Source organism: Ornithorhynchus anatinus, chromosome 12 (assembly GCF_004115215.2).
Source record: "Ornithorhynchus anatinus isolate Pmale09 chromosome 12, mOrnAna1.pri.v4, whole genome shotgun sequence".
NCBI lineage: Eukaryota > Metazoa > Chordata > Mammalia > Monotremata > Ornithorhynchidae > Ornithorhynchus > Ornithorhynchus anatinus.
The window spans coordinates 28534075-28559113 of NC_041739.1; the positions used below are offsets into that span (position 1 = coordinate 28534075).

Below are 25039 nucleotides of genomic sequence, written 5' to 3' on the forward strand. Positions count from 1 at the left end.
GTAAATGCCATTGATTGATTGATTGATTAATTAGTTTTCCCTGATCCAAGTGTGGGAGGTGGTGGAGATAGGGATTTATGAAAGGTAATGATTTGAAAATCTTGAGTTTGTTCTTGGTCCTTTACTTTCTTCATCCTTTGTCAAGCCTAGTAACTGTGTCTCCATTTCTTCTTCTAGATGAGGTGGGTTGAGTCAGTCGGATGACTGACAACTTCTCTGTGCCTCGGTTACCTCATCTGTAAAATGGGGAACAATGGGGTGGGGTGAGTCGGTCGGTCAGACTGTGTCCAACTTTATTAGTTTTTATCTGCCCCAGTGCTTAAAACAGTGTTTGACACATATGAAGTGCTTAACGGGTAACATCATTGTTATTTATTTAATTATATTAATGTCTGTAGACATTACACCGCTAGACTGTAAGATTGTTGTGGGCAGGGAACATGTGTACCCACTCTTGTTGTATTTAACTCTCCAAAGCACTTAGTACAGTGCTCTGCACACAGTAAGTGCTCAATAAATGATTAATTGATAGTCCTACACAGTTTTGGCTAGTCCTCAGTCTGCTAGTCCTCGGCTTCTCTGCCTGGTCTCTCTGTCGGTACAGGCTGGGGTCAGAATTCAGCAGGACAGGGTGCACTCTTGCCCAATACTTCCTCGGCTTCGCTGTCTTCAACAGGCGGTCCCATTTTTCCAAATCTGTACTGTACTAGGGAGGAGGAAGCTAGAAGGAACATGGTGTATTTCCTTCCTGAACTTGCGTTATTTCTGTTTCGAGTTGAAACTGCCTTCCAGTCAGAAGGTAGCTACGGATCTGAGAGGAGGACGAAATCGGGCACAATCTCAGCTCCAGAACTTTTATAAATGGATGTGGTGGCTCCGGATGTGACTGTGGACACTGAGCCAGGAGGAGCTGGAAATTCTGATCCTCTAAGCTCAGATAGTTCTTTTTTGACTTTATGTTGCCTTAGTAATAATCAAAATAATAATAATGATGCTAGTAATTATTATTTTTGGTGAGTGCTATGTGCCAAAGCACTGTGCTAAGCGCTGGAGTAGGTATATAGAAGATCATCAGGCCCAGAAACATATATGTGATCCATAGACATCAATGTGATCAAAAACAATTTATAATTATTCTTAGTCATAGTAACTGTAACTATCATTTTTTATTTCCTTATTTAGTTCGCTGTGGGCAGGGAACGTATCTACCAACTCCGTTGTATTTTCCTGAGCACTTAACACAGTGCTCTTCACTCAGTAAGCACTCAATAAATACCATTGACTGATTGATTCATTCATTAGTTTTCCCTGATCCGAGTGTGGGAAGTGGTGGAGATAGGGATTTATGGAAGGTAATGATTTGAAAATCTGGAGTCTGTTCTTGGTCCTATTCTTTACTTTCTTTATCCTTTGTCAAGCCTAGTAACTGTGTCTCCATTTCTTCTTCTAGATGAGGTGGGTTGAGTCAGTCAGGAGATCTAGATTGGAAGCTCGATTGTGTCTATTATGATGTTATATTGTACTCTCCCAAGCACTTAGTACAGTGCTCTGCATACAGGAAGCGCTCAATATTACTGACTGATTGACTGATCATTATTACAGTGCCCCCTCTATTTTGTAAAGCTCCTAATGGGCAGGGAACGTGTCTACCAATCTTTTCATTCAATTCATTCATTCAGTCATATTTATTGAGCACTTATTATGTGCAGAGAACTGTACTAAGCTCTTGGGAGAGTACAATACAACAATAAACAGACATGTTCCCTGCCCGCAACGAGCTTACGGTCTCAAAGACTGAACAATACCTTTTGTATTGTACTCTCCCAGGTGCTTAGTACTACACACAGTAAGCGCTCAATAAATATGATTGATTGCTTATTAAAAGTCCCGGGAGGGTTATGGCAGCATCAGAACTGTCGAGGTGAGTCTTGCGTATGTCAGACCTCCTGTGGTGCCTGCAGGCTTGGTTGGGGTCAGGCCAGGCCCACACACAGGCAGTTAGAGTTGAATTTGCAACAGGTTCGGAAGCCGCCCAGAATCCCTTCCTTTCAGGGCAAGTTTCAGGTAGCTCAGCAGCAATCAATCAAACAATCGTATTTATCGTTGGTAGCACCCCAGATCCACCTGGGGTTCAATCTGGGTTCATTCGGTTTCGATCCGGTTTCTAGATTTAAATCCGACTCCGTGGTCCTGGTCGAGACTGTGAGCTAAGCCAGGCCCTGGGAGCGGATTTCTCATCGCTGTGGGAATTTTTAGAAGGACCCAGCAGCAATCAGCTCCCTTGATTCGATGCCCAGTCAGTCCGGTAGAGACCATCTGTCCGGTAGAGTCAGGACCGGTCCCCCCGGGCAGTTGGAGTGAACAGATCCGGTGAGGAGATCTCACTGCCCCGTGGGGCAGGCAGAGAAGGAGCTGATGGGGGTTCGAGCGGAGGAGTTGTGGTTACCAGCAGAGTGACCCAGAGCTACTCTGGGCCCTTGATATTTGTAATAATAACAATAGTAATAGTATTAGAGCATTTGTTAAGTGCTTACTTCTATGTACCAGGCACTGTACTAAGCGCTGGGGTGGATACAAGCAAATAGGGTGAGACACAGACCCTGTCCCACATGGGGCTCACAGTCTCAATCCCCATTTTACAGCTGAGGTAACTGAGGCACAGAGAAGTGAAATGACTTGCCTAAGGCCACACAGCAGACAAGTGGTGGAGCAAGGATTAGAACCCATGACCTTCTGACTCCCAGGCCCATACTCCTTCTACTGTGCTGTGCTGCTTCCCATATCTACTACCCTATGCCAGGCCATCAGTCCAACTCCTTCCCCTCTGCTTACCTAGGGTGGTCATTTATCTGGTTTGAGTCCAAACGGTCTGGTTTTCAGCCGACCTGTACCCCGGCTGGTACTGGTATGGCACCAGGTGCCTTTATGTCCGGAGTGTTTCATCTGAAAGTCCAGCCTCACTCTGCCAGGATTCCTGTGCTGAAACCCGGGGCTCAGAAGTGGAGCCCATGTTTACTGGGACCTGGAAGATGGACAGGGGAGCTCTGGAGCAAGTCCGGGGCTTGCCCCATTTCCCCAGGTAAAGCATGATTCATTATTCTTCGGTGCCACCAGTGGCTCCCTGTTTTTCCCCCGCCTTTGGAGACGAAGCTGAGCACTGTGCAGTGCTCCGAGCTGAACCGGCAGGCTCGCCTTCTTGGCAGAGCACTTTTTTTCCATCCAGGGTCGAGCCGGTTCTGTGGCTCACCTTCTGTTGGGTAGGAGGCGTCGATTCAGCCTTCCCTGGCCCATCAGAGCCAAGTACAGCCTCCTACCAGCTCCCTGATATAGTAGCCTGCGTTCTCCCTGCCCCTCTCCCAGGCCTGCTCTCTGCTGTTGCCGCTGCTCATGCTACAGACCTCCGAAGCCTCACTGTGGCTCTCTCCTCTTCCCTGTCCTCATTATTTAGTCCAGTATTGACTAACCCAGTCTTCATTTACACAGCCTAGAGAGCTGTTTTACCTTAAGAGACTGCCAGAGGTGAGGGGGAGGTATCACTCCTTTCCCCCGCCGTCGGCTCTGACATACGTTTTCTTCAGCAAGTCACAAGCTTTCCCTCCCTCCTGATACCCACAGCCTCTCCCGTGTGTTTGTGTGTGTGTGTGTGTGTGTGTGTGTGTTTGGAAGGGGAGTCGATCAGTTCGTTGTGATTTTAGCAATAGAAGAGCTTCCACTTTTGCTATTTTTAGTTCATCAGGTGCACCCTGCTTGCCATGGACCCAGTGCATTCAAGTGTTTAATTCATCCTCCTCTCTCATTTTGAAAGGGAACCCGTTCCAGCCCTCTGACCACCAAAGCTCCCCCTTTATAGCCGCTCGTAAATTTCCGAACATGCGGGATATCTTTAGCTTTGACTCCAGATATTTCCTGTTGAGCTGCAAGATGCAGTCCTGCAAGCACGCTGAAGCTAAATATATCCTCTCTGGCCAGCCCAAAGCCAAATAAACAAGGGCAGCATCAACATGAATTTTGTTCCCAGTGTTAAACAGGTTTTGGAGTTAGATAAATTAGGCTGTTGGGTTTATTTTGGCAATTGAAACTAGGGAAAATCGGCTTTCTTCACTGAAGGATACACGTATTTTAGTCCCAGGTCCCAGGGAAGATCAGAAGTTTCAGAATATACACTTGACATCCACTGTACCTCCCCGGCCTTGTCCCACAGACCCCATTGTGAGATCCATTACCTCACAAACAAACATCGCTACCTCACGGATCGGTGACTGATTTTCCACCTTGCCTCCAGCCCTTCATGTGAAGGTGTGGAGATGGGAATAGGATGCGAGTGTAGTTTTATCATTAGGAAACCCATTCGTGTTGAACTTATTAAAGGGAAGAAAGCCAAATTCACCCAGGAGAGGGGTATGAGTTCTTCCAGGAAGAGGGGAGCACTTGAGTGAGCACTTTCATGCTCGAGAAAATTCTATTCAACTTTGGCAAGATGAGTCCAGAGCTGAAGTTATGAAGTTCACAACCTGTACCCACAGTGTGTGCTATTGTCTGTCTGTCTGGTAGCAGCTGCTGGACATAGATAGATTACTAGTTTTGCCTCTAAGGTCTCTGAGAAACAGGATGCTGGAAGGGATGGAGGTGGGGATGCAGGAAAGGGCCAAGTGGGGATGTAGAGGGATAGCCCCCTCCATTCTCTGGAATTTGGATTTGGGTAACAATTTGGGACAGGGTCACTGAAGTGTGTGGTGGGGATCTAGTAGCTGCAGTAAGCTGCTTGTTACACGCTCCTCTTCCCCTACAACAATAATAACAATAATAATAATAATGATGGTATTTATTAAATACTTACCATGTGTCAAGCACTGTCCTTTCCCCACTGTCATTTCCCCTGTGACCAGTGATATCAAATGACATAAAGGTTAATGTAAGGAAGGTCAAGCCAGCTTTTCTCCAAATCCAAAAAAGAAATTGAGGGCTGTAGTTTAGGCAGGAGCTAGAACTTCCTGACAGTAAAGAGCTCTCAAGATCGGAATAGGTGATTTGTAGAGGGAATAGGATCTCCTGCCCTAGCGGTGTTTCAGTAGAGTGTCATTGGTCTGGGGAGTTCTCTCTAGACGATCCTTGGATTTTAACTGGGATGGCCATAACTTGATCAGGATTTCCAGTCTCATTGAGGAAATCACAGGACTTCCTGTACTATCACCAGATTTCCAGGTTCATGCATCACGTGCATGCCTTTGTATGTCTAGGCTGATTTTCCATATGATGAGTCATTCCCCTGACATGACTGTTAGTACTAGAAGCTCCTATAGTATTAATAGTATTAGTAGAGATTGAATTTATTGAGTCCCACCAGATGCAGCACACTGCCCTAAACACTTGGCACAGTACAACCCAATGAAGAGAAAAGTTCCCTGCCCACAAGGAGCTTCCAATTCTCTCAGGATCACTTCCTCCCCAACCATGTGAGACAAAAACACAAAGACTTGTGGCGTTTTCTGAGACTTTTCTAAGATTTTTCTAAGATTCTGTGACTGACATTGGGTTAAGAGAAGTAGGATTTAATATATGTTCTAGGATAGCTAGGATATCTTCTAAAGATTCTAATGTGGTCCAAGGTGGCTTGAGGAAGGAACGAACCTTATCAAGGGATCTAAAGGAGAGGCCAGGTTGCAGGATAGATTGCTTCAGGCATGGGGAGTGATGGGAAAGAACTCATAGTAGCAGGGCTAAATGAGCTAAAAAGCAACAGAGTGCAGAGGTGAGATGTACTGCGCAGAGGTCATGGGAGTAGAGATGTTATCTCAAAAAATAAAACGTTAGCAGAGGAAACTTGGGAAGAGAGAGAGAAAGAAAAGTTGCAAGGAACAGTACATCAAGATCTCTAATTTTCTCCTGCACTGTCTTGCTGTGAAATTTTTTCATGCCTCAAATCTTCCTCTGCCACATCTTCAGTAAGCTCTAGTTTTGTTAGGCACTTGCACTGGGGTGTTTCTTCCCCCCTCCTAAGCCCCTTGGAGGGCAGAGTTCTCCACCATTTGACTGTGGCTGGCCAGGATACCTCTGCTTATGGCAACTCAAAAGCGTTAGTCTCCAGACATAAATTGTCCAGTGGTAGGGAAGCCAGTGGACGAGCAGAAGGAGGAAAAAAAAAATCAAAAAAAGTACAGGAATTTTCCCCCAGCTCAACTCCTCCCTGTAGCTCTAGTGTGACTAAGTAAAAGGAAAACCTGGTTTGCCCTATATCTGATTATTGGCATCACTCCTTCATTTCCTCACTTCCTTCTCCCATATATGTTGTCTTTGCCCTTCGATTTGTACCTTGATTCACCCCACTCTCAGCCCCACAGCACTTATATGCATACCCATTATTTATTGTCTGTCTCTGCCTCGAGGCTGGAAGTTCCTTGTGGGCAGGGAATGTGTCTATCAACTCATATCACACTCTCCCAAGCACTTAGGATAGTGTTCTGCATGCGGTAAGCTCGGTAAATATGATTGATTGATTGAGAACCCTGCTGACCAAAGTAACAGAGTGAATTCATATCAGGTCTTGTTTTGCTGTGGAGTGTGTCTCTGAAGAGGAAAAAAAAAATCCTTAGGGAAGAGGTCCAGAGTCCCTAGCTATTGAAAAACCGAACTGTTTCCCCAAGGAGGTATCTCCACATTTGTTCTTCGGAATGGAGTGTGTTAATATTTAAAGTGACAAGTGTCTCATAGATGGCAAGCTATGAGATATTAAATACCCAGAAATGAGCAAAAGGTATAGGAAGAAAGTCAAGCAGAGCTTCTTCCTCACTAGCAGAAAGCCAAACTGAGTTAAAAGCTACACTGGTTTTGCCCAAGGACATAACCCCCTTTAAGAGACTTTGCAGCAGAAATTCTATTTCTTGCAAATGTTACAGTAATACCTCATATAGGTACAAGTAGTAGTGATGGGAGTAGTAGCATTTATGTATTAATTTTTTTAAATGTTTTCTTGTTAAATGCTTACTATATGTCAGGGACTGTATTAAGTGCTGGGGTTCACACAGTCTAATCAGGTTGGGCACAATCCATGTCCCACATGGGGCTCACACTCATTTTTGCAGTTGAGAGAACTGAGGCACAGAGAAGTCAAGTAGCTTGACCAAGGTCACACAGCAGACATGTGGTGGATCTAGGATTAGAACCCAGGTTCTCTGATTCCCAGGCCCGTGCTCTGTCCACTAGGCAACACTGTTTCCCCTCTAGATGGTAAGCTCATTGTGGGCAGAGAACGTGTCTACCAACTCTGCTATATTGTACTCTCCCAACTGCTTAGTACAGTGCTCAATAAATACGATTGATTGATTGAGTTCCACTAAGCACTTGGGAAGTTTAGAAGAAAGAAGCGGCATGTTCCCTACTTCCCACAAGGGGCTCTTACTCTAATGGAGATATAAACATAAAAATATTTACCACTTAGGTCAAAATAAATAATTGAGTATACATAAACACATCATTGCTAAGGAGGGAGTAGAAAATTTCTAAGTGCTAAAATCAGATGAGGGGACAGCTCAGGGTGATGGGAAATCATCTGGGAAAAACTTGTTGGAGGAGATGGGATTCTAGGAAGGTTTACAATGCCAGGAGAGCTGAGGTATGTCCTGTGGTGGGAGGGAGGGAGTTCCAGGCTGGGGGAATAATATGAACGAGGTGTGGAAGTGAGAGAGAGCAAGATTGAAGTACTGATAGAAGGTTGGCTTGGGAGGAAGGAAGACATAGTCCTAAGAGCCCTACAAATGTCAGGCTAACTAACTCAAAGAGCAACCCAGCAGCGAGGCCTGAATGGCAAGGTCATCGCCTCCTGTCTCAAATGTGCCTTCCACCTAATTCTGCTTTTCTGCAAGTGGCAGTTTCTACAGCCGAAAGCTTTGAGGCAAAGATCACCCCAATATCAGGTAGTTTAATTGGCTGGCCAGGACAGTAACGTAAGTTTTCCTTCTTTGCTGTATGGTGGTAGGTGCGTGACTGACCCTGATCTTTTCCAAAAGATCAGGGAGAGGGAGGGATGATTTATGACTTAGAGAGTAAATGCTAAGAAAATAATTTCCCGTCTTTTCTAGTTTAGTGAAAATAGGATAACACTCTAGGAGGTGGGCCAAACTTCTTGAGGCCCCGTCATCCTGTACTGGAGGAAATTAAGTTCCCTTGGAGGGCAAAGATGTGCTTATTTGTCTGGATGACCAAAGTTTCAAAACCATATTTTACATGCATCAATTAGCTGTCTTAATTCATCCCCTGAGAAGGAGATCAGAATTTATATCCCTAACATGTCCCAGGTGAGGAAGCAGAGTCAAATACATGTTAGAGGTAACTGTAGTACCATAACAGTAACAAGAACAGTGCTTGGCACATAGTAAGCGCTTAATAAATACCTTTATTATTATCATTGTTATTATTACCAAAAAATTTTGAATTTCTGAGAATTTCTGAGGAAAGCCTGTCCTCTAGACTGTAAACTTGTTATGGGCAGGGAATGTAACTGTTAAAATTGTTCTGTTGTACTACCCCAAGCACTTCGTAGAGTGCCCTGAACACAGTAAGCACTTAATGAGTTTGATTGATTGATTCATTCAATTCTGAGGTCACCTGCTGACAAATCCTCAGAGTAAGCAACATGGTAGCAGATATGTAACCAGCATCTAGCTTACTAGTCTGATAAACATCTATGGGGTTTTTTTTACTGACTTTACCAGAAAAGGGTAGAGATGTGTATGGCGACACTCAACTATGTGTCTGGAGCTACTCCAATGAGAGAGAATTTGAGTTTTCCAACCAAGCTACCACCTGGGTAGGCCACCGTCAGAGAGAATTTACTGCAGGAACTGGTGAAGTTCTAGTGCATGGGAGATCCAGATCCCAAACTGGAACACAGGTTCACTCTCTGAGTTTGAGGCTCTGAGAGAAATCTTTGAGCTGCTTGGGGAATTCCCAAGCAAGCATTCCCCTTACTCCCACTTCCTCCTGACACCCACTGTAAAGAAAGGAAAGGAAATGAAAATAGGAAATGGGAAATAAAATGATGAAACTCAGGGATTGGGAAAGAACTAGAAGTAGAAACTCCTCATTTTCCCACCCAAACCCTCTTCTCTCTACAGTTTTACCATCACAATTGACAACACTATCCCCAATGTCTCCCAAGCCCATAACCTTAGCATTATCTGTGATGCGTTCGGGCCTGGGAATAAAAAGATCTGGGTTCTACTTCCGGTCCCACCACTTATCTGCTATGTAACTTGGGCAAGTCACTTAATTTCTCTGTGCCTCAGTTACCTCATCTGTAAAATAGGGACTAAGATTGTGAGTCCCATGTGGGACATGGACAATATCCAACTTGATAGGTTGCATCTACCCCAGCACTTAGTACAGTGCTTGGTACCTAGTAAGCACTTAGCAAGTACCATAAAGAAAACTCCCTCCTTCAATCCACAAATTTAGCAAGTCACCAAATCCTGTCTGTTCTATCTTCACAACGTCTCCAGAATCCACCCCTTCCTCTCCATACAAATTACTACCACACTGGGCCAAGCACTTGCCATATCCCATCTCCACTACAGCTCCTCACTGACCTCCCAAAAGCACAGATTCCTCACTATCAGCTTTAAGACACTTCAGATCAGCTCTCGCTCCTACCTAGCCTCTTCCCCCACAACCCAACCTACTTCAATCCTCTAGCACCAACCTACTCACTGTGCCTCCCGATCTTGTCTCTCATTCATTCATTCAATCCTATTTATTGAGCACTTACTGTGTGCAGAGAACTGTACTAAACGCTTGAGGGAGTACAGTGCAACAGTAAACACACACATTCCCTACCCACTATAAGCTTACTCTCCAACGGCCCCATGCTCACACCCTCCCCGCTACCTGGAACTCTCTCCTCCATATCCGATAGACCACCCCTTTGCCCATCTTCAAAGCCCTACTAAAGTCATATCTTCTCCAGGAAGCCTTCCCACACTAGTTCTCCCTGCCCTGTTCTCCCTCTCTTCTGTGTCAACTTTGCACTTGAGTCCATACCCACTCTGCATTTTGGCACTCACCTCGCCTCAGTCCCCTTAGTGCTTTATGTACATACCTTCAGCCGTTTCCCTTATCTGTACTTTGTTTTCATGAGTATCTCCTCCCCTTCATTGTAAGCTCCCTGAGAGCAGGGATTGGATGTACCAACTCTATTGTATTCTTCCAAATACTTTGTACAGAGCTTCACACACAGTAGGTCCTCAGTAAATACTATTAATTGATGGACTGATGAAACAAACGGAGAAGATGAATTCCATCATGTCAAATTTTGTCATGTGAAACAAAATGGATAGGACAGTGAGCCCCACGTGGGACAACCTGATTCCCCTGTGTCTACCTCAGCGCTTAGAACAGTGCTCGGCACATAGTAAGCGCTTAACAAATACCAACATTATTATTATTATTACCGTTATGAGTCAGATTTGTAGATGTGGGAACCCAGGATAGTAGAGGCCTAAAGTCTAAAGCATCAGTGTGATACCAATCAAACACAAATGGTTGTTTTCTCAAAGTCTACCCAGCCTCATGAAGTGGAGAGGTGGAAGCTGCCTGAATTTCCTACATCGTAATAGTAGCAAATGAAATCTGGAAGGCCTCTTATTTTCCCAGGAGAAATTAATTTTTATTGAGCATGAAGGGTGGCACACAAGAGACCTACCAGTGTTAAATTTTTAAAGCTCTTAATGTCACCAAGAAAAGGGCAGAAATAGTTTAACTTTAACCCTGCTAGCCAATCTCAGGATTTAAACGTACTGTAGGCAAAGAGCTATCCCAGTTAAAGAATGGGCATTCTCTAAGATCTAGTCTAGAGTATTCTGCCATTCAGAGTTACTTCCGTTTGGCATCCTATTGGCACTTCAGGGCACAATCAATCACTCTTCACTTTTGGGCACATAGATATTCCTTGGCACATAGTAAGCACTTAACAAATACCATCATTATTCCATTCCATATTAATAAAGTAGTCATTGTTCTTTACATCTATTTCATTTTCCAAAAGCACACTCTCATAGTGTTCATTGTACCTTTTTTGAGAGTTGCATTTTCTATTGAAACTTTTTAAAGCCAAGAAGATAGCAGAATGATGTGAATGCAAAATAACTGTAAAATGTTTACTGCATTGCTCAAAACTCTAATATCCGTTCATGTTGGCTATGGTAGATGCCATAGTTCAGTGTCAGTTTCACCAAATAGCAACGCATCTGCCGGGTTGGGAATTGCATGTGAGAGTAGAATTTGTCCAGAAGTGCTCATGCAAATTGTGCAACAAAAATGTGCCTTCCTTATCAAGTCCTTTCCCTTTTGTGATTTATGTCTTCTCGGGCTTCTCTGATGGGCAGATTCCCTCCCCCTTCTCCCTTCCCCTCTTTCCTCATCCCTCCCCCACCCCCCCAACCTCCTGTGCTAAGTCCATACATGAAATAGTTCAGTGTGTCTTTGATGGGGCTCATGAGCTGCCCCTAGGAATGGCTTTTTTGCCACAAAAGACATTCATGAGTTTTACTCTGTGTATGAGGGGAAGTCTTGAAGAAAATGCAAATATCTATGTTAATACGCTGAAAATTGTAACTTTGTCCCCTGGTGTATATGTTTGTATTTTTCCCAGAGTACATGGTGAGCTTTTAGCATTACCATAATGTATACTAAATGTAAAAGGCGTACATTAATGCAGTGTCCAGTTGCAAATTTAAACTCACCAGAGCCATGAAACGCAAAGTTTTATGTCAGCATTAACTTTCCCAATACTTCATACAGCTAGGGCACGTATCTACTCATATATGGATGCCTAGGCTATTTTTAATAGCATAACTTTTAACCAGTAGGAATCTGGGGAGAAACTTCGAGCAGTCTCTAATTTTTCTGGAAGCTGAAAATGTTGGCCTCTCCTGAAATTAGGACTCCAGATTGGTATATTCTACCCCTTTATTGGGGATCTTTGCAGTCAGAGTGGTAGATGTCATTTTCTTCCTCTCCCCCAGCTTGAGCGTACAAGCAGCCAGTAATATCCACCAAACTTCATTGGCTAATGACAGTAAGCCCTGGGCTTGAACAAAAGAAGCAGCATGGCTTAGTGGATAGAGCATGAGCCCGAGAGTCAGAGGACCTGGTTTCTTGTGCTGACTCCACCACTTGTGTGTTGTGTGGCCTTGGTCAAGTCACTCAACGTCCTGGGTCTCAGTTACCTCATCGTAAAATGGGGATTAAGCCCGTCAAAGGGCAGGGACTGTCTCTATCTGTTGCCGACTTGTACATTCCAAGCTCTTAGTACAGTGCTCTGCACATAGTAAGCGCTCAATAAATACTATTGAATGAATGAATTAAAAAAGACCTTGAGCCCCATGTGGGACATGGACTGTATCCCACCTGATTAGCTTGTGTCTACCCCAGAACTTAGTGCAGTGGCAGGCACATAGTAAGCACTTAACAAATACCATTAAGAAAAAAAAGGAGACCATAGTAAGGCCCTTTTCCAAAAAAAAAGAACAAAAACCAAGTTTGAATTTATCAGGCTTTAAAAGGAGTGGTTGAAAGTGCCTCTTTGGTGTGAAAGGCACTTTTTTTTCCCCTTTCCCCCAATCCAGGAACTCAGAAGCAGCCAAATGAAAATATCCTTCCTTTCCAAAAATAGGCACCTCTGGACTGAGAGCAGATTAAAACATTTTAGCCCCCAGGAGTATCTGGCCCCAGAAATGTTTATGCTTCTAAACACTGAGGTTTCAGCTATTACTGTTACTACTAAAGTTACTGCAAGCCAGCACCAATTACAGGCCACAGTGCAGTTATGGCAGTTCCTGTTACTGCAAGCCTGTCGCTGCCAATGGGACTCAGGCTGAGGGAAGCTGAATGCCAACCTCCTTCTGTGCCCACTTTCCAGACTATGTCTTTTCCTCTGGCTACATGTTGCTCATGTTTCCAGCGCTTTTTGGTTCCACGTGGTTCTGCTTGTTTCCTTTTTTAAAATGGAGTTTGTGACTCCCCCAGGTCACGTCAAGTTCCTTCCCATCTCACCTCCCTGATTCCCAGCTGATTACTGCCATTCCTCCCTCCCATTTTGCGGGGAACATGCCTTTTGCTCTGGGGCCTGGTGGCTGGAAACGATATCATTGTAAATGGTATTTGTTGATTGCTTACTAAGTGCAGAGCACTGTACTAAGCACTTGGGAGAGTGCCAAACAACAGAGTTGGCAGACACATCCCCTGCCCACAATGAGCTTACAGACACTAAGAATCCATTCATTCATTCCATCCTATTTATTGAGCACTTACTGTGTGCAGAGCATTGTAGTAAGCACTTGAGAGAGTACAATATAACAATAAACAGACACATTCCCTGCTCACAACGAGCTGACAGTCCTTAGGAGATGGTTTCTTCAGGGTTGAAAATTCCTGCTGTCCCCTAGCCTTAAGAAGCCTTCTCCTGGAAGTATCTTGCACCACAGCTGGCTTCCCAGATGTAGAGCACAGGTCTGGGAGTCAGAGGACCTGGATTCTAATCCAGACTTTGTCATGTGTCTGCTGTGAAACTCTGGGCAAGTTATTTAATTTTTCTGTTCCTAGTGGGGATTAACTCCAGTCCCTTTTAGTTAGACTGTGAGCCCCTGTATCCAACCTGATTAACTTATATCTACACCAGTGCTGAGAACAGTGCTTGGCACATAGTAAATTCTTCTTCTTCTCCTCCTCCTCCTTCTCATCCTGCTCCTCCTGCTTCTCCTTCTCTTCCTCTTCCTCCTCAGCCACTGGCTGCTATTCTCTAGCCCCTGGGAAATTGAAGGTGATTGTAGCCTGTAGGTGATGGCATACTAATAACGACCCCATGGAAGGAGGAAGAAGACGGGTTAGGCCAGTGAAACGTGTGCTGTCCTCTTTTTGCCCTTCCCCCCACCCTCCCTGTTTGAAAGATTCCATATCTCTTTGTGCTGTGCACTACACTATGTAGTTATTACCTAAAATATGTAACAATAATTACAGCGTGTGTGGGAGGCTAAAGGTTATGAAAGCCAAGCAATTGGAATTTTCTCCCTTCCTCATTTCCTTCCCCCCATCACTTCTTCCAATGGAAAAAATATATTTGTGGAGGATGTCTGATTCTAAAAGCTCTGTAAATCACACTGTGGTCCTTTAAAGAAAAATTTCTCAAGTATAAGAAAGAAAAAAGTTGTTCAGCCTTCACAGTTCCATTTCTGCCTACATAACAAATGAACTTTAGGTGGTGGTAGTTTTTAATCCTAGCATGTTACAACAGGGTTATTGTAATTTTCCCCCTGTTTCTAAACCTTCTGCATTCCTTGGTTGCAGCCCTCCTGAAAAACAATAAAAAAAATGCATTATTTCCTTGCATCATTTAAAGATGGCTCTTCCCCCACCTCACATTTTCTGAAAACACGAGCAGCCTCCCCCGGTGTGCTGACACAGAAGTCGATAAAGAATACAAATAGTATGAGAAGGTTGTAGAATGTTTGCACTGAAGGCTGCTAGGTAAAATTAGGAATCATTTGGTCCTGCATTCCTTCAGATGAACTCCTGACACTGTCATCCCAGGCTTAGACCATCCCCCAGTTCCTTTAGGGAACTTATAACTAGGACTCTGTCAAAGAAGAAAAACCATCCTTCTCCTCTTATTAGAAAAAAAGATAAAACAGTTATAATGGTGATAACGATAATAGTTTGAGAAGTTTGTGTGGAAGCTGCCCAGGCGGAATAGACTGTACTATATTCGAGGGGCCGGAGATGAGACGGAAGAAACAAAATAGGCTGCCTGAAGAGGTCCAGTATCAAACGTCAGTGGAATCTCGTGCCTGCAGATACTATAGGAAAGACCATGGCAACCAGGGGCCCCGAGAGTGAGAGACAGACAGGGAGAGATTTGTTACCCCTCTCTGAGATTAGCAGACAGAACAAATAGGTGAGCAATCCATTTTCCAGAGCCTGGTGGTGATTTCAGTGGGTTGTAAAGTAGCATATCTGCTTCTGCTTTGTTGTACTATTGAGACAGGAAGACTTTTAAAGGTGGAATTTGCCTTTTACGTGGCGGCGCTGCCCAATTTGAATGTCTTTGGAATGTCAGGGTAAAGAATGTTCATGCCTGGGACAGCCAAGGCAACAACAGGGATTCAAATCTTGGGGAGTTTTCCAATGAAGTCATTTGGGAACTTTTACATTACCTATATCATATGGTTTCTTTTAGCTCATATTAAAAATGTGTATGGTCAGAGCACAGTACAAATTGTACATTGTGAAGACAAAGCAATGTCTTTTATTTTCAATTGCAAATAAGGATTTAGCAAGATTTGCCGTGACTTCTCATTCATGTACCGCCTGAAGGGAGGGCACCCGTCCAACTGGCTTAAGGTATTATTGTTAACCCTTTTATCAAATGCCACCTTTATAATGAACTCCCTTTGCTGTGACTGTTGGGTCATTTTATCACAGTTGTGTTGGAGAGGAGGTAAAAGGGTCATGAAAGCTGTTCAACCAATGGACATGAGTCAGGGCACTGGATGAAGCCAAAAAGGAAAATGCCAAAAATAAAATTTTCCTTTTTTCTCCTTTTGCTCTGGCTTTTTAATTTTGAATCTTGCTTGAATTTCAAACATACCTAATGCAGTCCTTTATTCTTGCTGAAATACAAACAACCAGCCACATATTTTGTGATAAAATGGGTTGGGGGTGAGAGCATGGAAGTGAGACTGCCTGAATAAGGAAGCAGGAAAGCAACTATCCAGAGGTAGTTCTTTTCAAGCATCTTGAGTTTGGTCTCAGGATACGCCCCCCCCCCCCACCCCACCCATGGCCCCTCGAGCCTTGGAAATTGGAGAAGGAAGCTCATGATGATGTCACTTCACAGCAAGCCCTCAAGCTCCTGATGGTTTTTGCCCTGTAGTGTAGTCAGTTGTTGCAGCAGAGGGCTCATTTTGGCAGCCTGGCAGTGCATTTGTCTATAAATGGAACCGGTTGGCCCCTCTCCCAGAATAACACAGATAGGCCTATGTATCGGTTATGCAATCTTGAGCTTGATGACTTCATCAGGAGGGGTGGGGATAGTAGGATGAGGGAAGTATTGTCAGGGATGGGGCTGCAGAAGGCCTGAAGAAGAAAGCCTTTTCCAATCAGCTGTAATAGATTCTGCTGACACTTTTTCCCACTCCTTTTTAAATCAAAGAAAGAGTAAGCAGTCCCGTGTCAGGAGTCATAGACTAGATGATGGATCATTAAGGTGCCACATTTTAATGACGTGGAGTTAGCAGATGTCCATCACACAGCGGTTCTCCTCTGGCCCCTCTGGCTTTGTTTCTTCTGTCTGCCCAGCATACTGGTGACATAACCTTCCCTCCCAGATTCTCTTCCCATGTCTCTGGAGGCCAGTCTGGTTCTAGCTGTATTCAGGGAGACGGGACTGATTATGGGATATCTGCACCAAGGAGTCTGGGTCACTTCTGAGGCTTCTTCAGAGATTTGAATCTAATAATAATAATAATAATAATAACCACTGTGATATTTGTTCAGCGCTTACTATGAGGCAAGCACTGTATACTAAGCACCTGGTTGATGCAAGATTGTCAGGTCAGACACAGGCCCTCGTCCCACTTGGGTCTCATAGTCCAAGAGGGAGGGAGAATGGAAATTTCATCCCTATTTTATAGAACATGAAACCGAGGCAAAAAGAAGTTGTAGCTTGCCCAAGGTCACACAGCTGGCAAGGAGCTGGGATTAGAACCCAGGTCCTCTAACTTCCAGGCCCGCGTTCTTTCCACTAGGCTATGTTGCTCTAAATTTTTTGGGTTTTTTTACAGCATATGTTAAGCGCTTACTATGTGTCAAGCACTGTACTAAGCACTGGAGTAAATAGAAGTTTATCAGGTTGGACACAGATGCAGTTCCACTGAAATCCCTGTCCAAAACCCTGCTTTCAGCTTTGTGTATTGTTCCATGCAGTTCCTACAGTTGCTTCTTACTGCGTTTCTCACGTAATGTGACCGATGTCCTTGAATTTTAGGCCTCCGTTCTGCCACACAAAAAGCCTCCAGCTGGACCCATTAGGATGTCTCCCTTGGCTGAGCGGTGGGAGGAGGCCCAACAGCCAGGGTGGCTGCCATCCAAAAGCAGCAGCAGGGAGAGGGAGGAGAGGAGGATGGTACTCTCTCCAGGGTGGCAGGGTCTCCACTGCCAGATGGCAACAGCGGGGCTCCCCTCTGACCCGCCTCAGGTGGAGGTGGATGGCAGTGGACGGCAGCGCTAGAAAGTTATGTCCTCCTCCCTATCTCCCACCTTACCTCTGTTTCCCTTCACTTCCCATTCTCGTTTCCCCTCGCCCGTTTTCCCACTCCCTCCTCCCCATTCTCTTTCTCTCCTCCCTTCTCTCTCTGACCCTACTTCCCTGTTGGTCAACCCCCCCATCTCATCTAAGAGAACCACCCCATTCTAACTGCTCTGCGTTTCTTCATTATGTTGGGTGGGTTGGGGGAGCTAGAGCAAAGGGCCAGTTACAGAAAGGTGATTTACATCAAAGGGTGGGGAACATCATGCTGAGACCTATTTCCAACAGAGATGGTTCAAAGTACAGCTAGGACAAACATAGAACAAATGGTATTTTCTTGTTATTTTTTGACAAGAGCACTGGGAAACCTGAGCACAGCTTAAGAGGATGTTCTCACTTTCTGGCTCACTTTTAACCCTTTCCTTATTTGGCAAAGGAGGATTTGGGAGGGAAAAGTATCATTCATCTGGAAAATGGGGATTAAGATTGTGAGCCCCATGTGGGATATGGACTGTGTCCAACCTGATTAGCCTGTATCTACCCCAGTGTTTTAGTACATACGGGGCACATAGTAAGCACTTAGCAAATACCGTTTTTTTAAAAATCAGTAAGCAGCCCAATGAGGACTGACTTGGACCCTTTCAGTCACATGTAAGTGTGATTAGCCTTTGGCAAAGTGATAGCAAGTGGCCATTTTATGAATGAATTGTCTTGGGGCATTGGGACAGATAGGCCGTCTACTCTAAAAGTGCTTCTTATGTCAGGTTACCTGACAAAATAAGGAATCACATTTTGAGTTCTTGCAAATCACCAAGGGGTTTCAGGTGTTCATTGCCCTACCTCCTCATCCACCTCCTCCCCTTCTTACATTTTCCTTAACCTGCCTGTTTGCTGGATTAGACACGTGGTCTTATGGACCAGAAGGGTAAACTACTTTTGAAGAGAGAAGCCTTGATTTGAAATGGCCTTTTATTCCTTCAGACTATTAGGTAAGGAAGAAATTGGGTGCTGGGATTTCACTGTCAGTGGCTCTTACCAACCAAGGTCTAAATTAGTTTTGAAAAATAAAAGAAAAGTCCCTCAGGAAGCCACCTTCCTGAGACCAAGCTTCTGCCCTGACACCTGATCAGACTTGAAAGGGAAATGTCGGTTTGGTTTTTGTTTTTTCTTTCCTTCTATGGTTGAATGGTGTAATCTTTGACCTTTGTTAAAATGTTGAATTTGATAACATGGAGCCTCCAGTGTTCAGGGTATCAGACAATTTATAAGAAAGTATTGTGCTTTTTGTTCTCTTTCAGATACTTCTTTTGATCTCAGATACATTCTCTACCTTAGTATTCCAGGCATATCTAGCCACCACCAATCTCTTTTTATTCCAGATTTCTCTTTAGTATCTTCCCAGGTAGTCAGCATCTGATAGGGACTGCTGTCAGAGTTCTCTCTCATCACTGTTACAGCCTTATCCAACCAGGAGAGATTTTGACTTTCCTCACACAGATTGCTCCTAAGAAATTTGCCTGGTTTTAGAATCAGAATAATGGGTATGATTCTAGAGGTTGTGGGGGAAGAGGGAGGAGGAGTTGTAGTGAATTGAGCTTGGGGAATCTTTGGGGACCCATCCCTCACTCTCTTGCACCCCTCACTCCCTAACCAAGGCTCTCCCAGTGGCGCCTGCCTCCTTTCACGTCCCCCCAAGCTCTCTCTCTTCTTGCCACTTCTTAAGGAGTGCAGGAGTGCAAGTTGATTATCATTCAGTCATATTTATTGTGTGCTTACTGTATGCAGAGCACCGTAACAATAATAATAATAGTAATTATTATTACTCTGGTGTTTGTAAAGGAGTTACTATGTGCCAGGCACTGTACTAAGCACTGGGGTGGATACAAGTTAATTCATTCATTCAATAATGTTTATTGAGCACTTACTATGTGCAGAGCACTGTCCTAAGTGCTTGGAATGTACAATCTGGCAACAGATAGATACAATCCTGCCTAATGATGGGCTCACAGTCCAGTAAATCGGGTTGGACACAGTTCCTGTCCCACATGAGGCTCATTGTTTCAATCCCCATTTTACAGATGAGGTAACCAAGGCACAGAGAGGTTAAGTGCCTTGCGCTTGGGACAGTACAATATAACAGAGTTGGTCGACCCATTCCCTGCCCACAACATGCTTATGGTCTACAGAGCTTAGTCAAAACCTCCTGATACCTGGACAGGAGTTTCTGATACCAATCAGTGTCTTCCTGTATTAATACGACCGATTAGTAGAGGAGAGCTGTACTGAATTCATTTCCTTTTCCAAACTAGCAAAAACCCCCTCAGGCCCTCCTCGAAGCAGTGCTGCTGGGAGAACAGTCATTACCACTTTGAGCACTTTGAGCTCTGTACAGTTCTGTTTTCAATGGGAATTCTTGGATCTATATTGTCAAAATAGGTGGAATAAAGGGTTTGCCCAATTTACCTGAACTCTGAGAATTTCTAACCAATGGTACAATAATAGAAAACCTGGCAACCTTACCCCTCAGCAAATGGCTTCTAGAATGCAGAGTCAGCCGTCTGACTGCAGCTAGGGCCTCAGATACTTCCTTGTGCCCTTGATCCTGGCAAGCGTGACCTAGCAGAGCTCACAGGCCAGATCTGCTTATTTTGCTGGCCCTTCACACTCATCTTTGGGAGCAGCCAGAGAGCTACTCAGTGTCTTCTTAGAGCTCTTCATCTTCAAAGCACTTTACAAATATTAACTCATTCATCACTTAGAACCCAGGTCCTAGGATTTTCTTTTTACGGTGGCGAGATTAAGGCCCAACAGCCAGATGACTTACCTAGATACATTTAGAAAGCTAGTACATGTATGAGAACTGGGGTTAAATTTAGGCATCTCCAACTTCTTGCCTCATTCCCTTCTCTTCATACTTCTGCATGTGTTTATGCTCCTTCACCCCAAGGATATACATATACTTTGAGGTAGATTCTTCCTGTAGGAGTGGTTGAATATCACTCTGAAGGAGAGGGTTGAATTTGAGGTGTTATATTTTGCTGCTCTTGAATTTACTGATGAGGTTAATATGAAGCAGGTAGTTATATGATTTCATTCGTTGGACTTAGCGGACAACCTTCATAATTTTCTTAGTTTAGAGGGTTGTCAGGTACTCTCATTTACTCTGAGAATTTTTTTAAATTATTAGTATTAATAATAATTGGGTCCCTATTGGTGGCATTAATGCTGTAAGAGTATGTGCAAGAGGAAGAGAGACAGACACACAATCGTTTTCCGTTTTCCTGCAATAAACATGCTAACAACCATGGTTGAGGCTGGCAACGGCAAAATTTTGAGGGAAGGAGATTTTTTTTTTTCTTTTGGCCACGAAAATCCTTCTGGAGATAAACCCCTCACTCCCCCTTGTCTCTCTCCTCTCCCATTTCCTCCCCAACCGCAGGCATATATTATACGTTGTTGGGTGTTTGGAAATTTGACAGGCCGGGCTTGTCTCGGTTTCCTGAGCTCATTAGTAGAGAGCAAGCAGCCTGTGCCGTGGTGGAAGGCACGTCAGGAGAAGCCCCCTCAGCCAGCCAGCAACACCAGGCTGAATTCGGAGCTGGAGCCAGGGCACTGCAGCTTAGCCGGCAGGCAGTTCTCTCCGGAAGAGAGGCCCCTTTGCTTCTTTGTTTCACGAGATCGGGTGGGGTGAGGGATTTTTGGACTTTCGGCCACACACGCCCCCCAATACCCGACTTCTTTATTGAAGTCCCCGAAGGACTCTTAAGGATGCAGGCTTAGTAGAGATTCTAAACTAGACCCCGGGAAGGGGGGGTTTGAAGAAAATCCTAAAAATGCATTTAGGTGGCTCCATGAGACATTGAGGGCTCCTAAATTGTGGTGGGTTGGAGTTAGCAGGGTGTAGGTTACAGGGTGCAGGTTAACCTGGGTCTCACACAGGCTCCCTCTAGGCAAGCTCAGCCACCTAAGAAAGCTTCGTTTCGTAGGGAGAGACGATATGAAACAAGGCCTTGTGCAGCCAGCCCCACTCCCCCTTCTTCATGTACAGTATCGGTTCTCATTGTCTGAACAGAAGCAACCCCGCAGCATCTTCCACTGCCCCCGCCGGCCATGTCTCCCCTCTAACCTCCCTCCCTCTCTTCCTAGCCCTCCTTTCTCTCCACAATCGAAATCACCCACCTTTAGGGCCGGGAGGGAAAGTTTGTAGTCCGAAACCAGTGTACTGGTTCAGTATCGGCCTGAAGGGGAGAAAGGCCCTAAGATACCCGGCCGTGGAGAGAGAGCTCATTTTGTGGAAAGAGGGCCTCAAATCACCAGGGAATTCCTGGATTGTCTCAGGCTGTCGTGTGTGATGTCCATCATGCTGTACGAACACCATCTGTTCAGTATTATGCTCTGTTGCCAGGCTACCTGCTCTACGCTGTAACACTTGACTGCCTAGCTCGACGTTAGCAGCATTATCCCAGACGTACCGAGGGGGTGTGGAGAGAGGGGGTGGGGGAGAGAAGGAGGAGGAACGGTAGTCATGATTAAGCCATCTGCAAGGGTTGGGGAGGGGGGAGCGGGGGGGGGGAGAGACAGACAGAGACAGAGGTGGGAGTGAAGGGGGAGCTGGGGTGGGGGCGTTGGGGGGATACAGCAGTGGCAGGAGCTGAGCTGGATGGCAGAGAGTCAGGCTGACATCACCATCTGCTGGGGCAGGGAAAGAACAGCAGCTTTTCCCTGATAAGAAAACTAGGCTTCCTGACAAGAAAGCCACCATGAAGATCCGTATGAGCCAAAGCGTCCACCGCCCTGGTTGCGTGGACTCCCCTCTCACCATGTTTGCCAACTCCACAGCTGCCTCTCACTACCCTCCAGCCGGCACGTGGCACCAGCCGACCCTCCTGAACCCCCAAGCCCCTTTCCACCCAAACACGATCCGTGTTCCCGAAAACGTTTCGGAGCATCAAGGCTCTACTGCATTCAGCTTTGTGAATAAACAGTTGTTGGTACTCGGAGATTTTTTGGTTTTTAGGAGACATGCGAACTGTCTCATCCTGGGTTCTTTCTACGCACAGACAACACACCCATGCACACGCAAACACACACACACACCTCTGAAGCCCTCTCTACATCTGCCTGGTTTCTGTGGGATGGCTTTGCATCTTTGTCTTGAACTTACTGAGACTGAGAGAGGTGAGGAGTGTGAGGATTAAGGTGGGGTGCCTAGCCCAATCAGATTCCTGATCAGGGTAGAGAGAAAGAGAGAGAGAGTGATGAGATTCCTCCGTGAAGGCAGGGAAGTCAGGAGGGGAGGTGGGAGAGAATGAGACGACAATTAAACTAAAAATACTGCAGCGTCTGGTCTCGTGGCATTGCATTTCATGTGAGGAGCTCAGCCTGATTTTCTCAAAATGCACAACCCAGCAATAAGCACTGCGGCTTGAAATCTTGAAAAATTATGGAAAGTGATTCTCGTTAACTCCACTTAGTTAGGCCAAAGGCCAAGGGGGATTAAGGGTTAAAGGGGGTATCGAGTTGTGTGATACTGGCTAATGGCCTATTGTCCTGACACTTTAGGTCACTTAGCCTGTGTTCAAACCTCAGGATATACCTTAGACCCCTTCAATAGAAACTGTCATCCTCAGCAAGAGGTATATGGGTGGGGAAGGTAGAGAGGAGGGTGAGGGAAGAGGAAAGTCTGAAATGGTTTTTTGGAAAAGACCTTAAGGCTTTCCAACTCACTCCAACTTGTATGGATGAATTTAGTAGGTGGTGGGCTTTTTAAGTAGTGTGTTTTACAAAATCACACAATCCCCTCACATACACACACACAAACACTCACACTCTGGAAAGGCTTGGGGAAGGAGGTGCTTTTTAAAGTCTAACTGTGTGAGTGTATCCCTTAAAGACCTAGCCCCCAAAGGCTCTCTGGAGCCTCAGGGGTGCTACGCCTTGTTCCCCAGTTCGTGTCATTGTTTCCTCCTGAATGGGAGGGTTGCTCAGTGCCAAAGTCACATCCGTCCCCCTCTCCCTCTGTCGCTCTCTTCCCTCAGGAGCAGCACCCAGGAGGACTCACCCGGACTGCGGGTGCCCTGCAGGCCTCGGTACCTCCGGGCTCCGGCGGTGTCGTCGCAGGTGCCAGCCCTGGGGGTCCCAGTTTCCTGGCCAGTCAGCCTCAGGCGGCCATCATGAAGCAGATGCTGATCGATCAGCGGGTCCAGCTCCACGCGATGGAGCAGCAGAAGCAGCAGTTCCTCCGGGAGCAAAGGCAGCAGCAACAGCAGCAGATCCTAGCTGAGCAGGTGACGCATCTCGCATTGACTCCACTAACTTGGGCCCATTCACACAGTGGGAAAAGGGGAAACGCCACTCAGTTTGTGATTGGATATTTTTTAAGGAAATAGGCAAAGGCACATGTCGGTCCCCATGTGGAGCCCTATTTGCTTTATCCCCTGTGGAAGGACTTTGAAGGTAAAACAAAAATACTCTTTTTCTCTGTGGGGAAAGGACATAAGGGTTGACTGGGAAGGGGAGAGAGTGGGAAAAGAAGAGGTAAGGAAAATAGCGATTTCTGTAAAATTGGCCAGTCCAGAGACCGTAGTGAAGTGTCCACTAAGCAAAGTCACTTGCTACCTGAACCTCGGGTCATGGGAATATCATGGAGGACCCAAGCTTAAGGCAATTTCAGGTGCCCTGAGAGCCACCAATAACGTCTTGTGTTAAACCAGAGCCTAGATCACCCAAGAGCTTTTAGCTTCCTCTGCTATCCTCTTGGGGGTTAAAAGATAGCTGCCCCATTACAGCTCTTACAGTGTTTATTCAGGCATCAAGTGCCAGAGCCCCTAGAAATCAGGCTAGTTCCAACAGAACCCCCCCCCCCCCCCCCCGCAGGACAGGCCATTTTGTGGAAGAAGGTTTAGGATGAACAGGAGAAGGTGGTTTAAGGGCTAAAAAAGTGGGTCCTTTCCTACATGATTGAATTTTCCCTCCCTATTGAATTTTCCCTCCCTGACAACACAAAGTGATTTAATATTTATTTTCTACCCGTAATGTTCTAGGACCAGAGAGAAGCAAACATAGGGCCCCAGTCCTTCTCTCTAAGAGTTTATATTTGAAATTACCATGAACCCCACCCCGCTCAACCCCAAAGCCTACATTGTTTAGTCCATATCAATACCACAATAACATAATCCCTTAACACAGGCTAGGCACCCTGGAAGGGGCAGAGGGGGCGGGCAGTGAATATTTATCGGCTGACACAAATTTCGATCACGTTCTATGGCTAGCTTTCCGCTTTCTTTTTGGTTGTTTCTGAATGGAGAAGTCAGTGCATTTTTGTAAGTTCAGTCAACCCCCTGGCAGCTGAAGAAAAGGCAGAACTCTGCCCCTCTCACTCCCTGGTAACTGTGTGTGGCAGGGAACCGTGCTAACGTCTTTCAGACGATGATAAATGATGTTGCTGAGAGGAAGCTGAGCTTTTTAAAACCTCTCCTTAGCCTATCTCAATGAACTTCAGGTTTTCCTGTGGTTCTGAATGATTGCTTTTGATATGTATACTGTGACCCAGGCACAAAGGGGTCCAAGAGTGAAACTAAAAGATACGTTTAGTTGAGCCAACTCAGGCCCCTTAAGGTAACATTTGACAAGCAGGGTCTAAATCCCATCAGTTACCTTAGACCAGAAGCCAAAGGGCACGTGCTGAGCACTGGAGGAGAGAAAAATGAGAGAAAATGGATTAAAATGATTCCAGGAGAGTAGAAG

General features: G+C 45.3%; 1 protein-coding gene across 2 annotated transcripts in view; it reads left to right on the forward strand.

Annotated features, from left to right (window-relative positions):
* The window catches only part of MAML3 (mastermind like transcriptional coactivator 3), a 411281-nt gene that overhangs the window by 373852 nt on the left and 12390 nt on the right, over window positions 1-25039 (forward strand). For both annotated transcript variants that reach the window (XM_029076595.1, XM_029076596.1), the window contains exon 3: window positions 23332-23580. In XM_029076595.1, the coding sequence (XP_028932428.1) occupies window positions 23332-23580 (249 nt within the window). The remainder of the gene's footprint in view (window positions 1-23331; window positions 23581-25039) is intronic.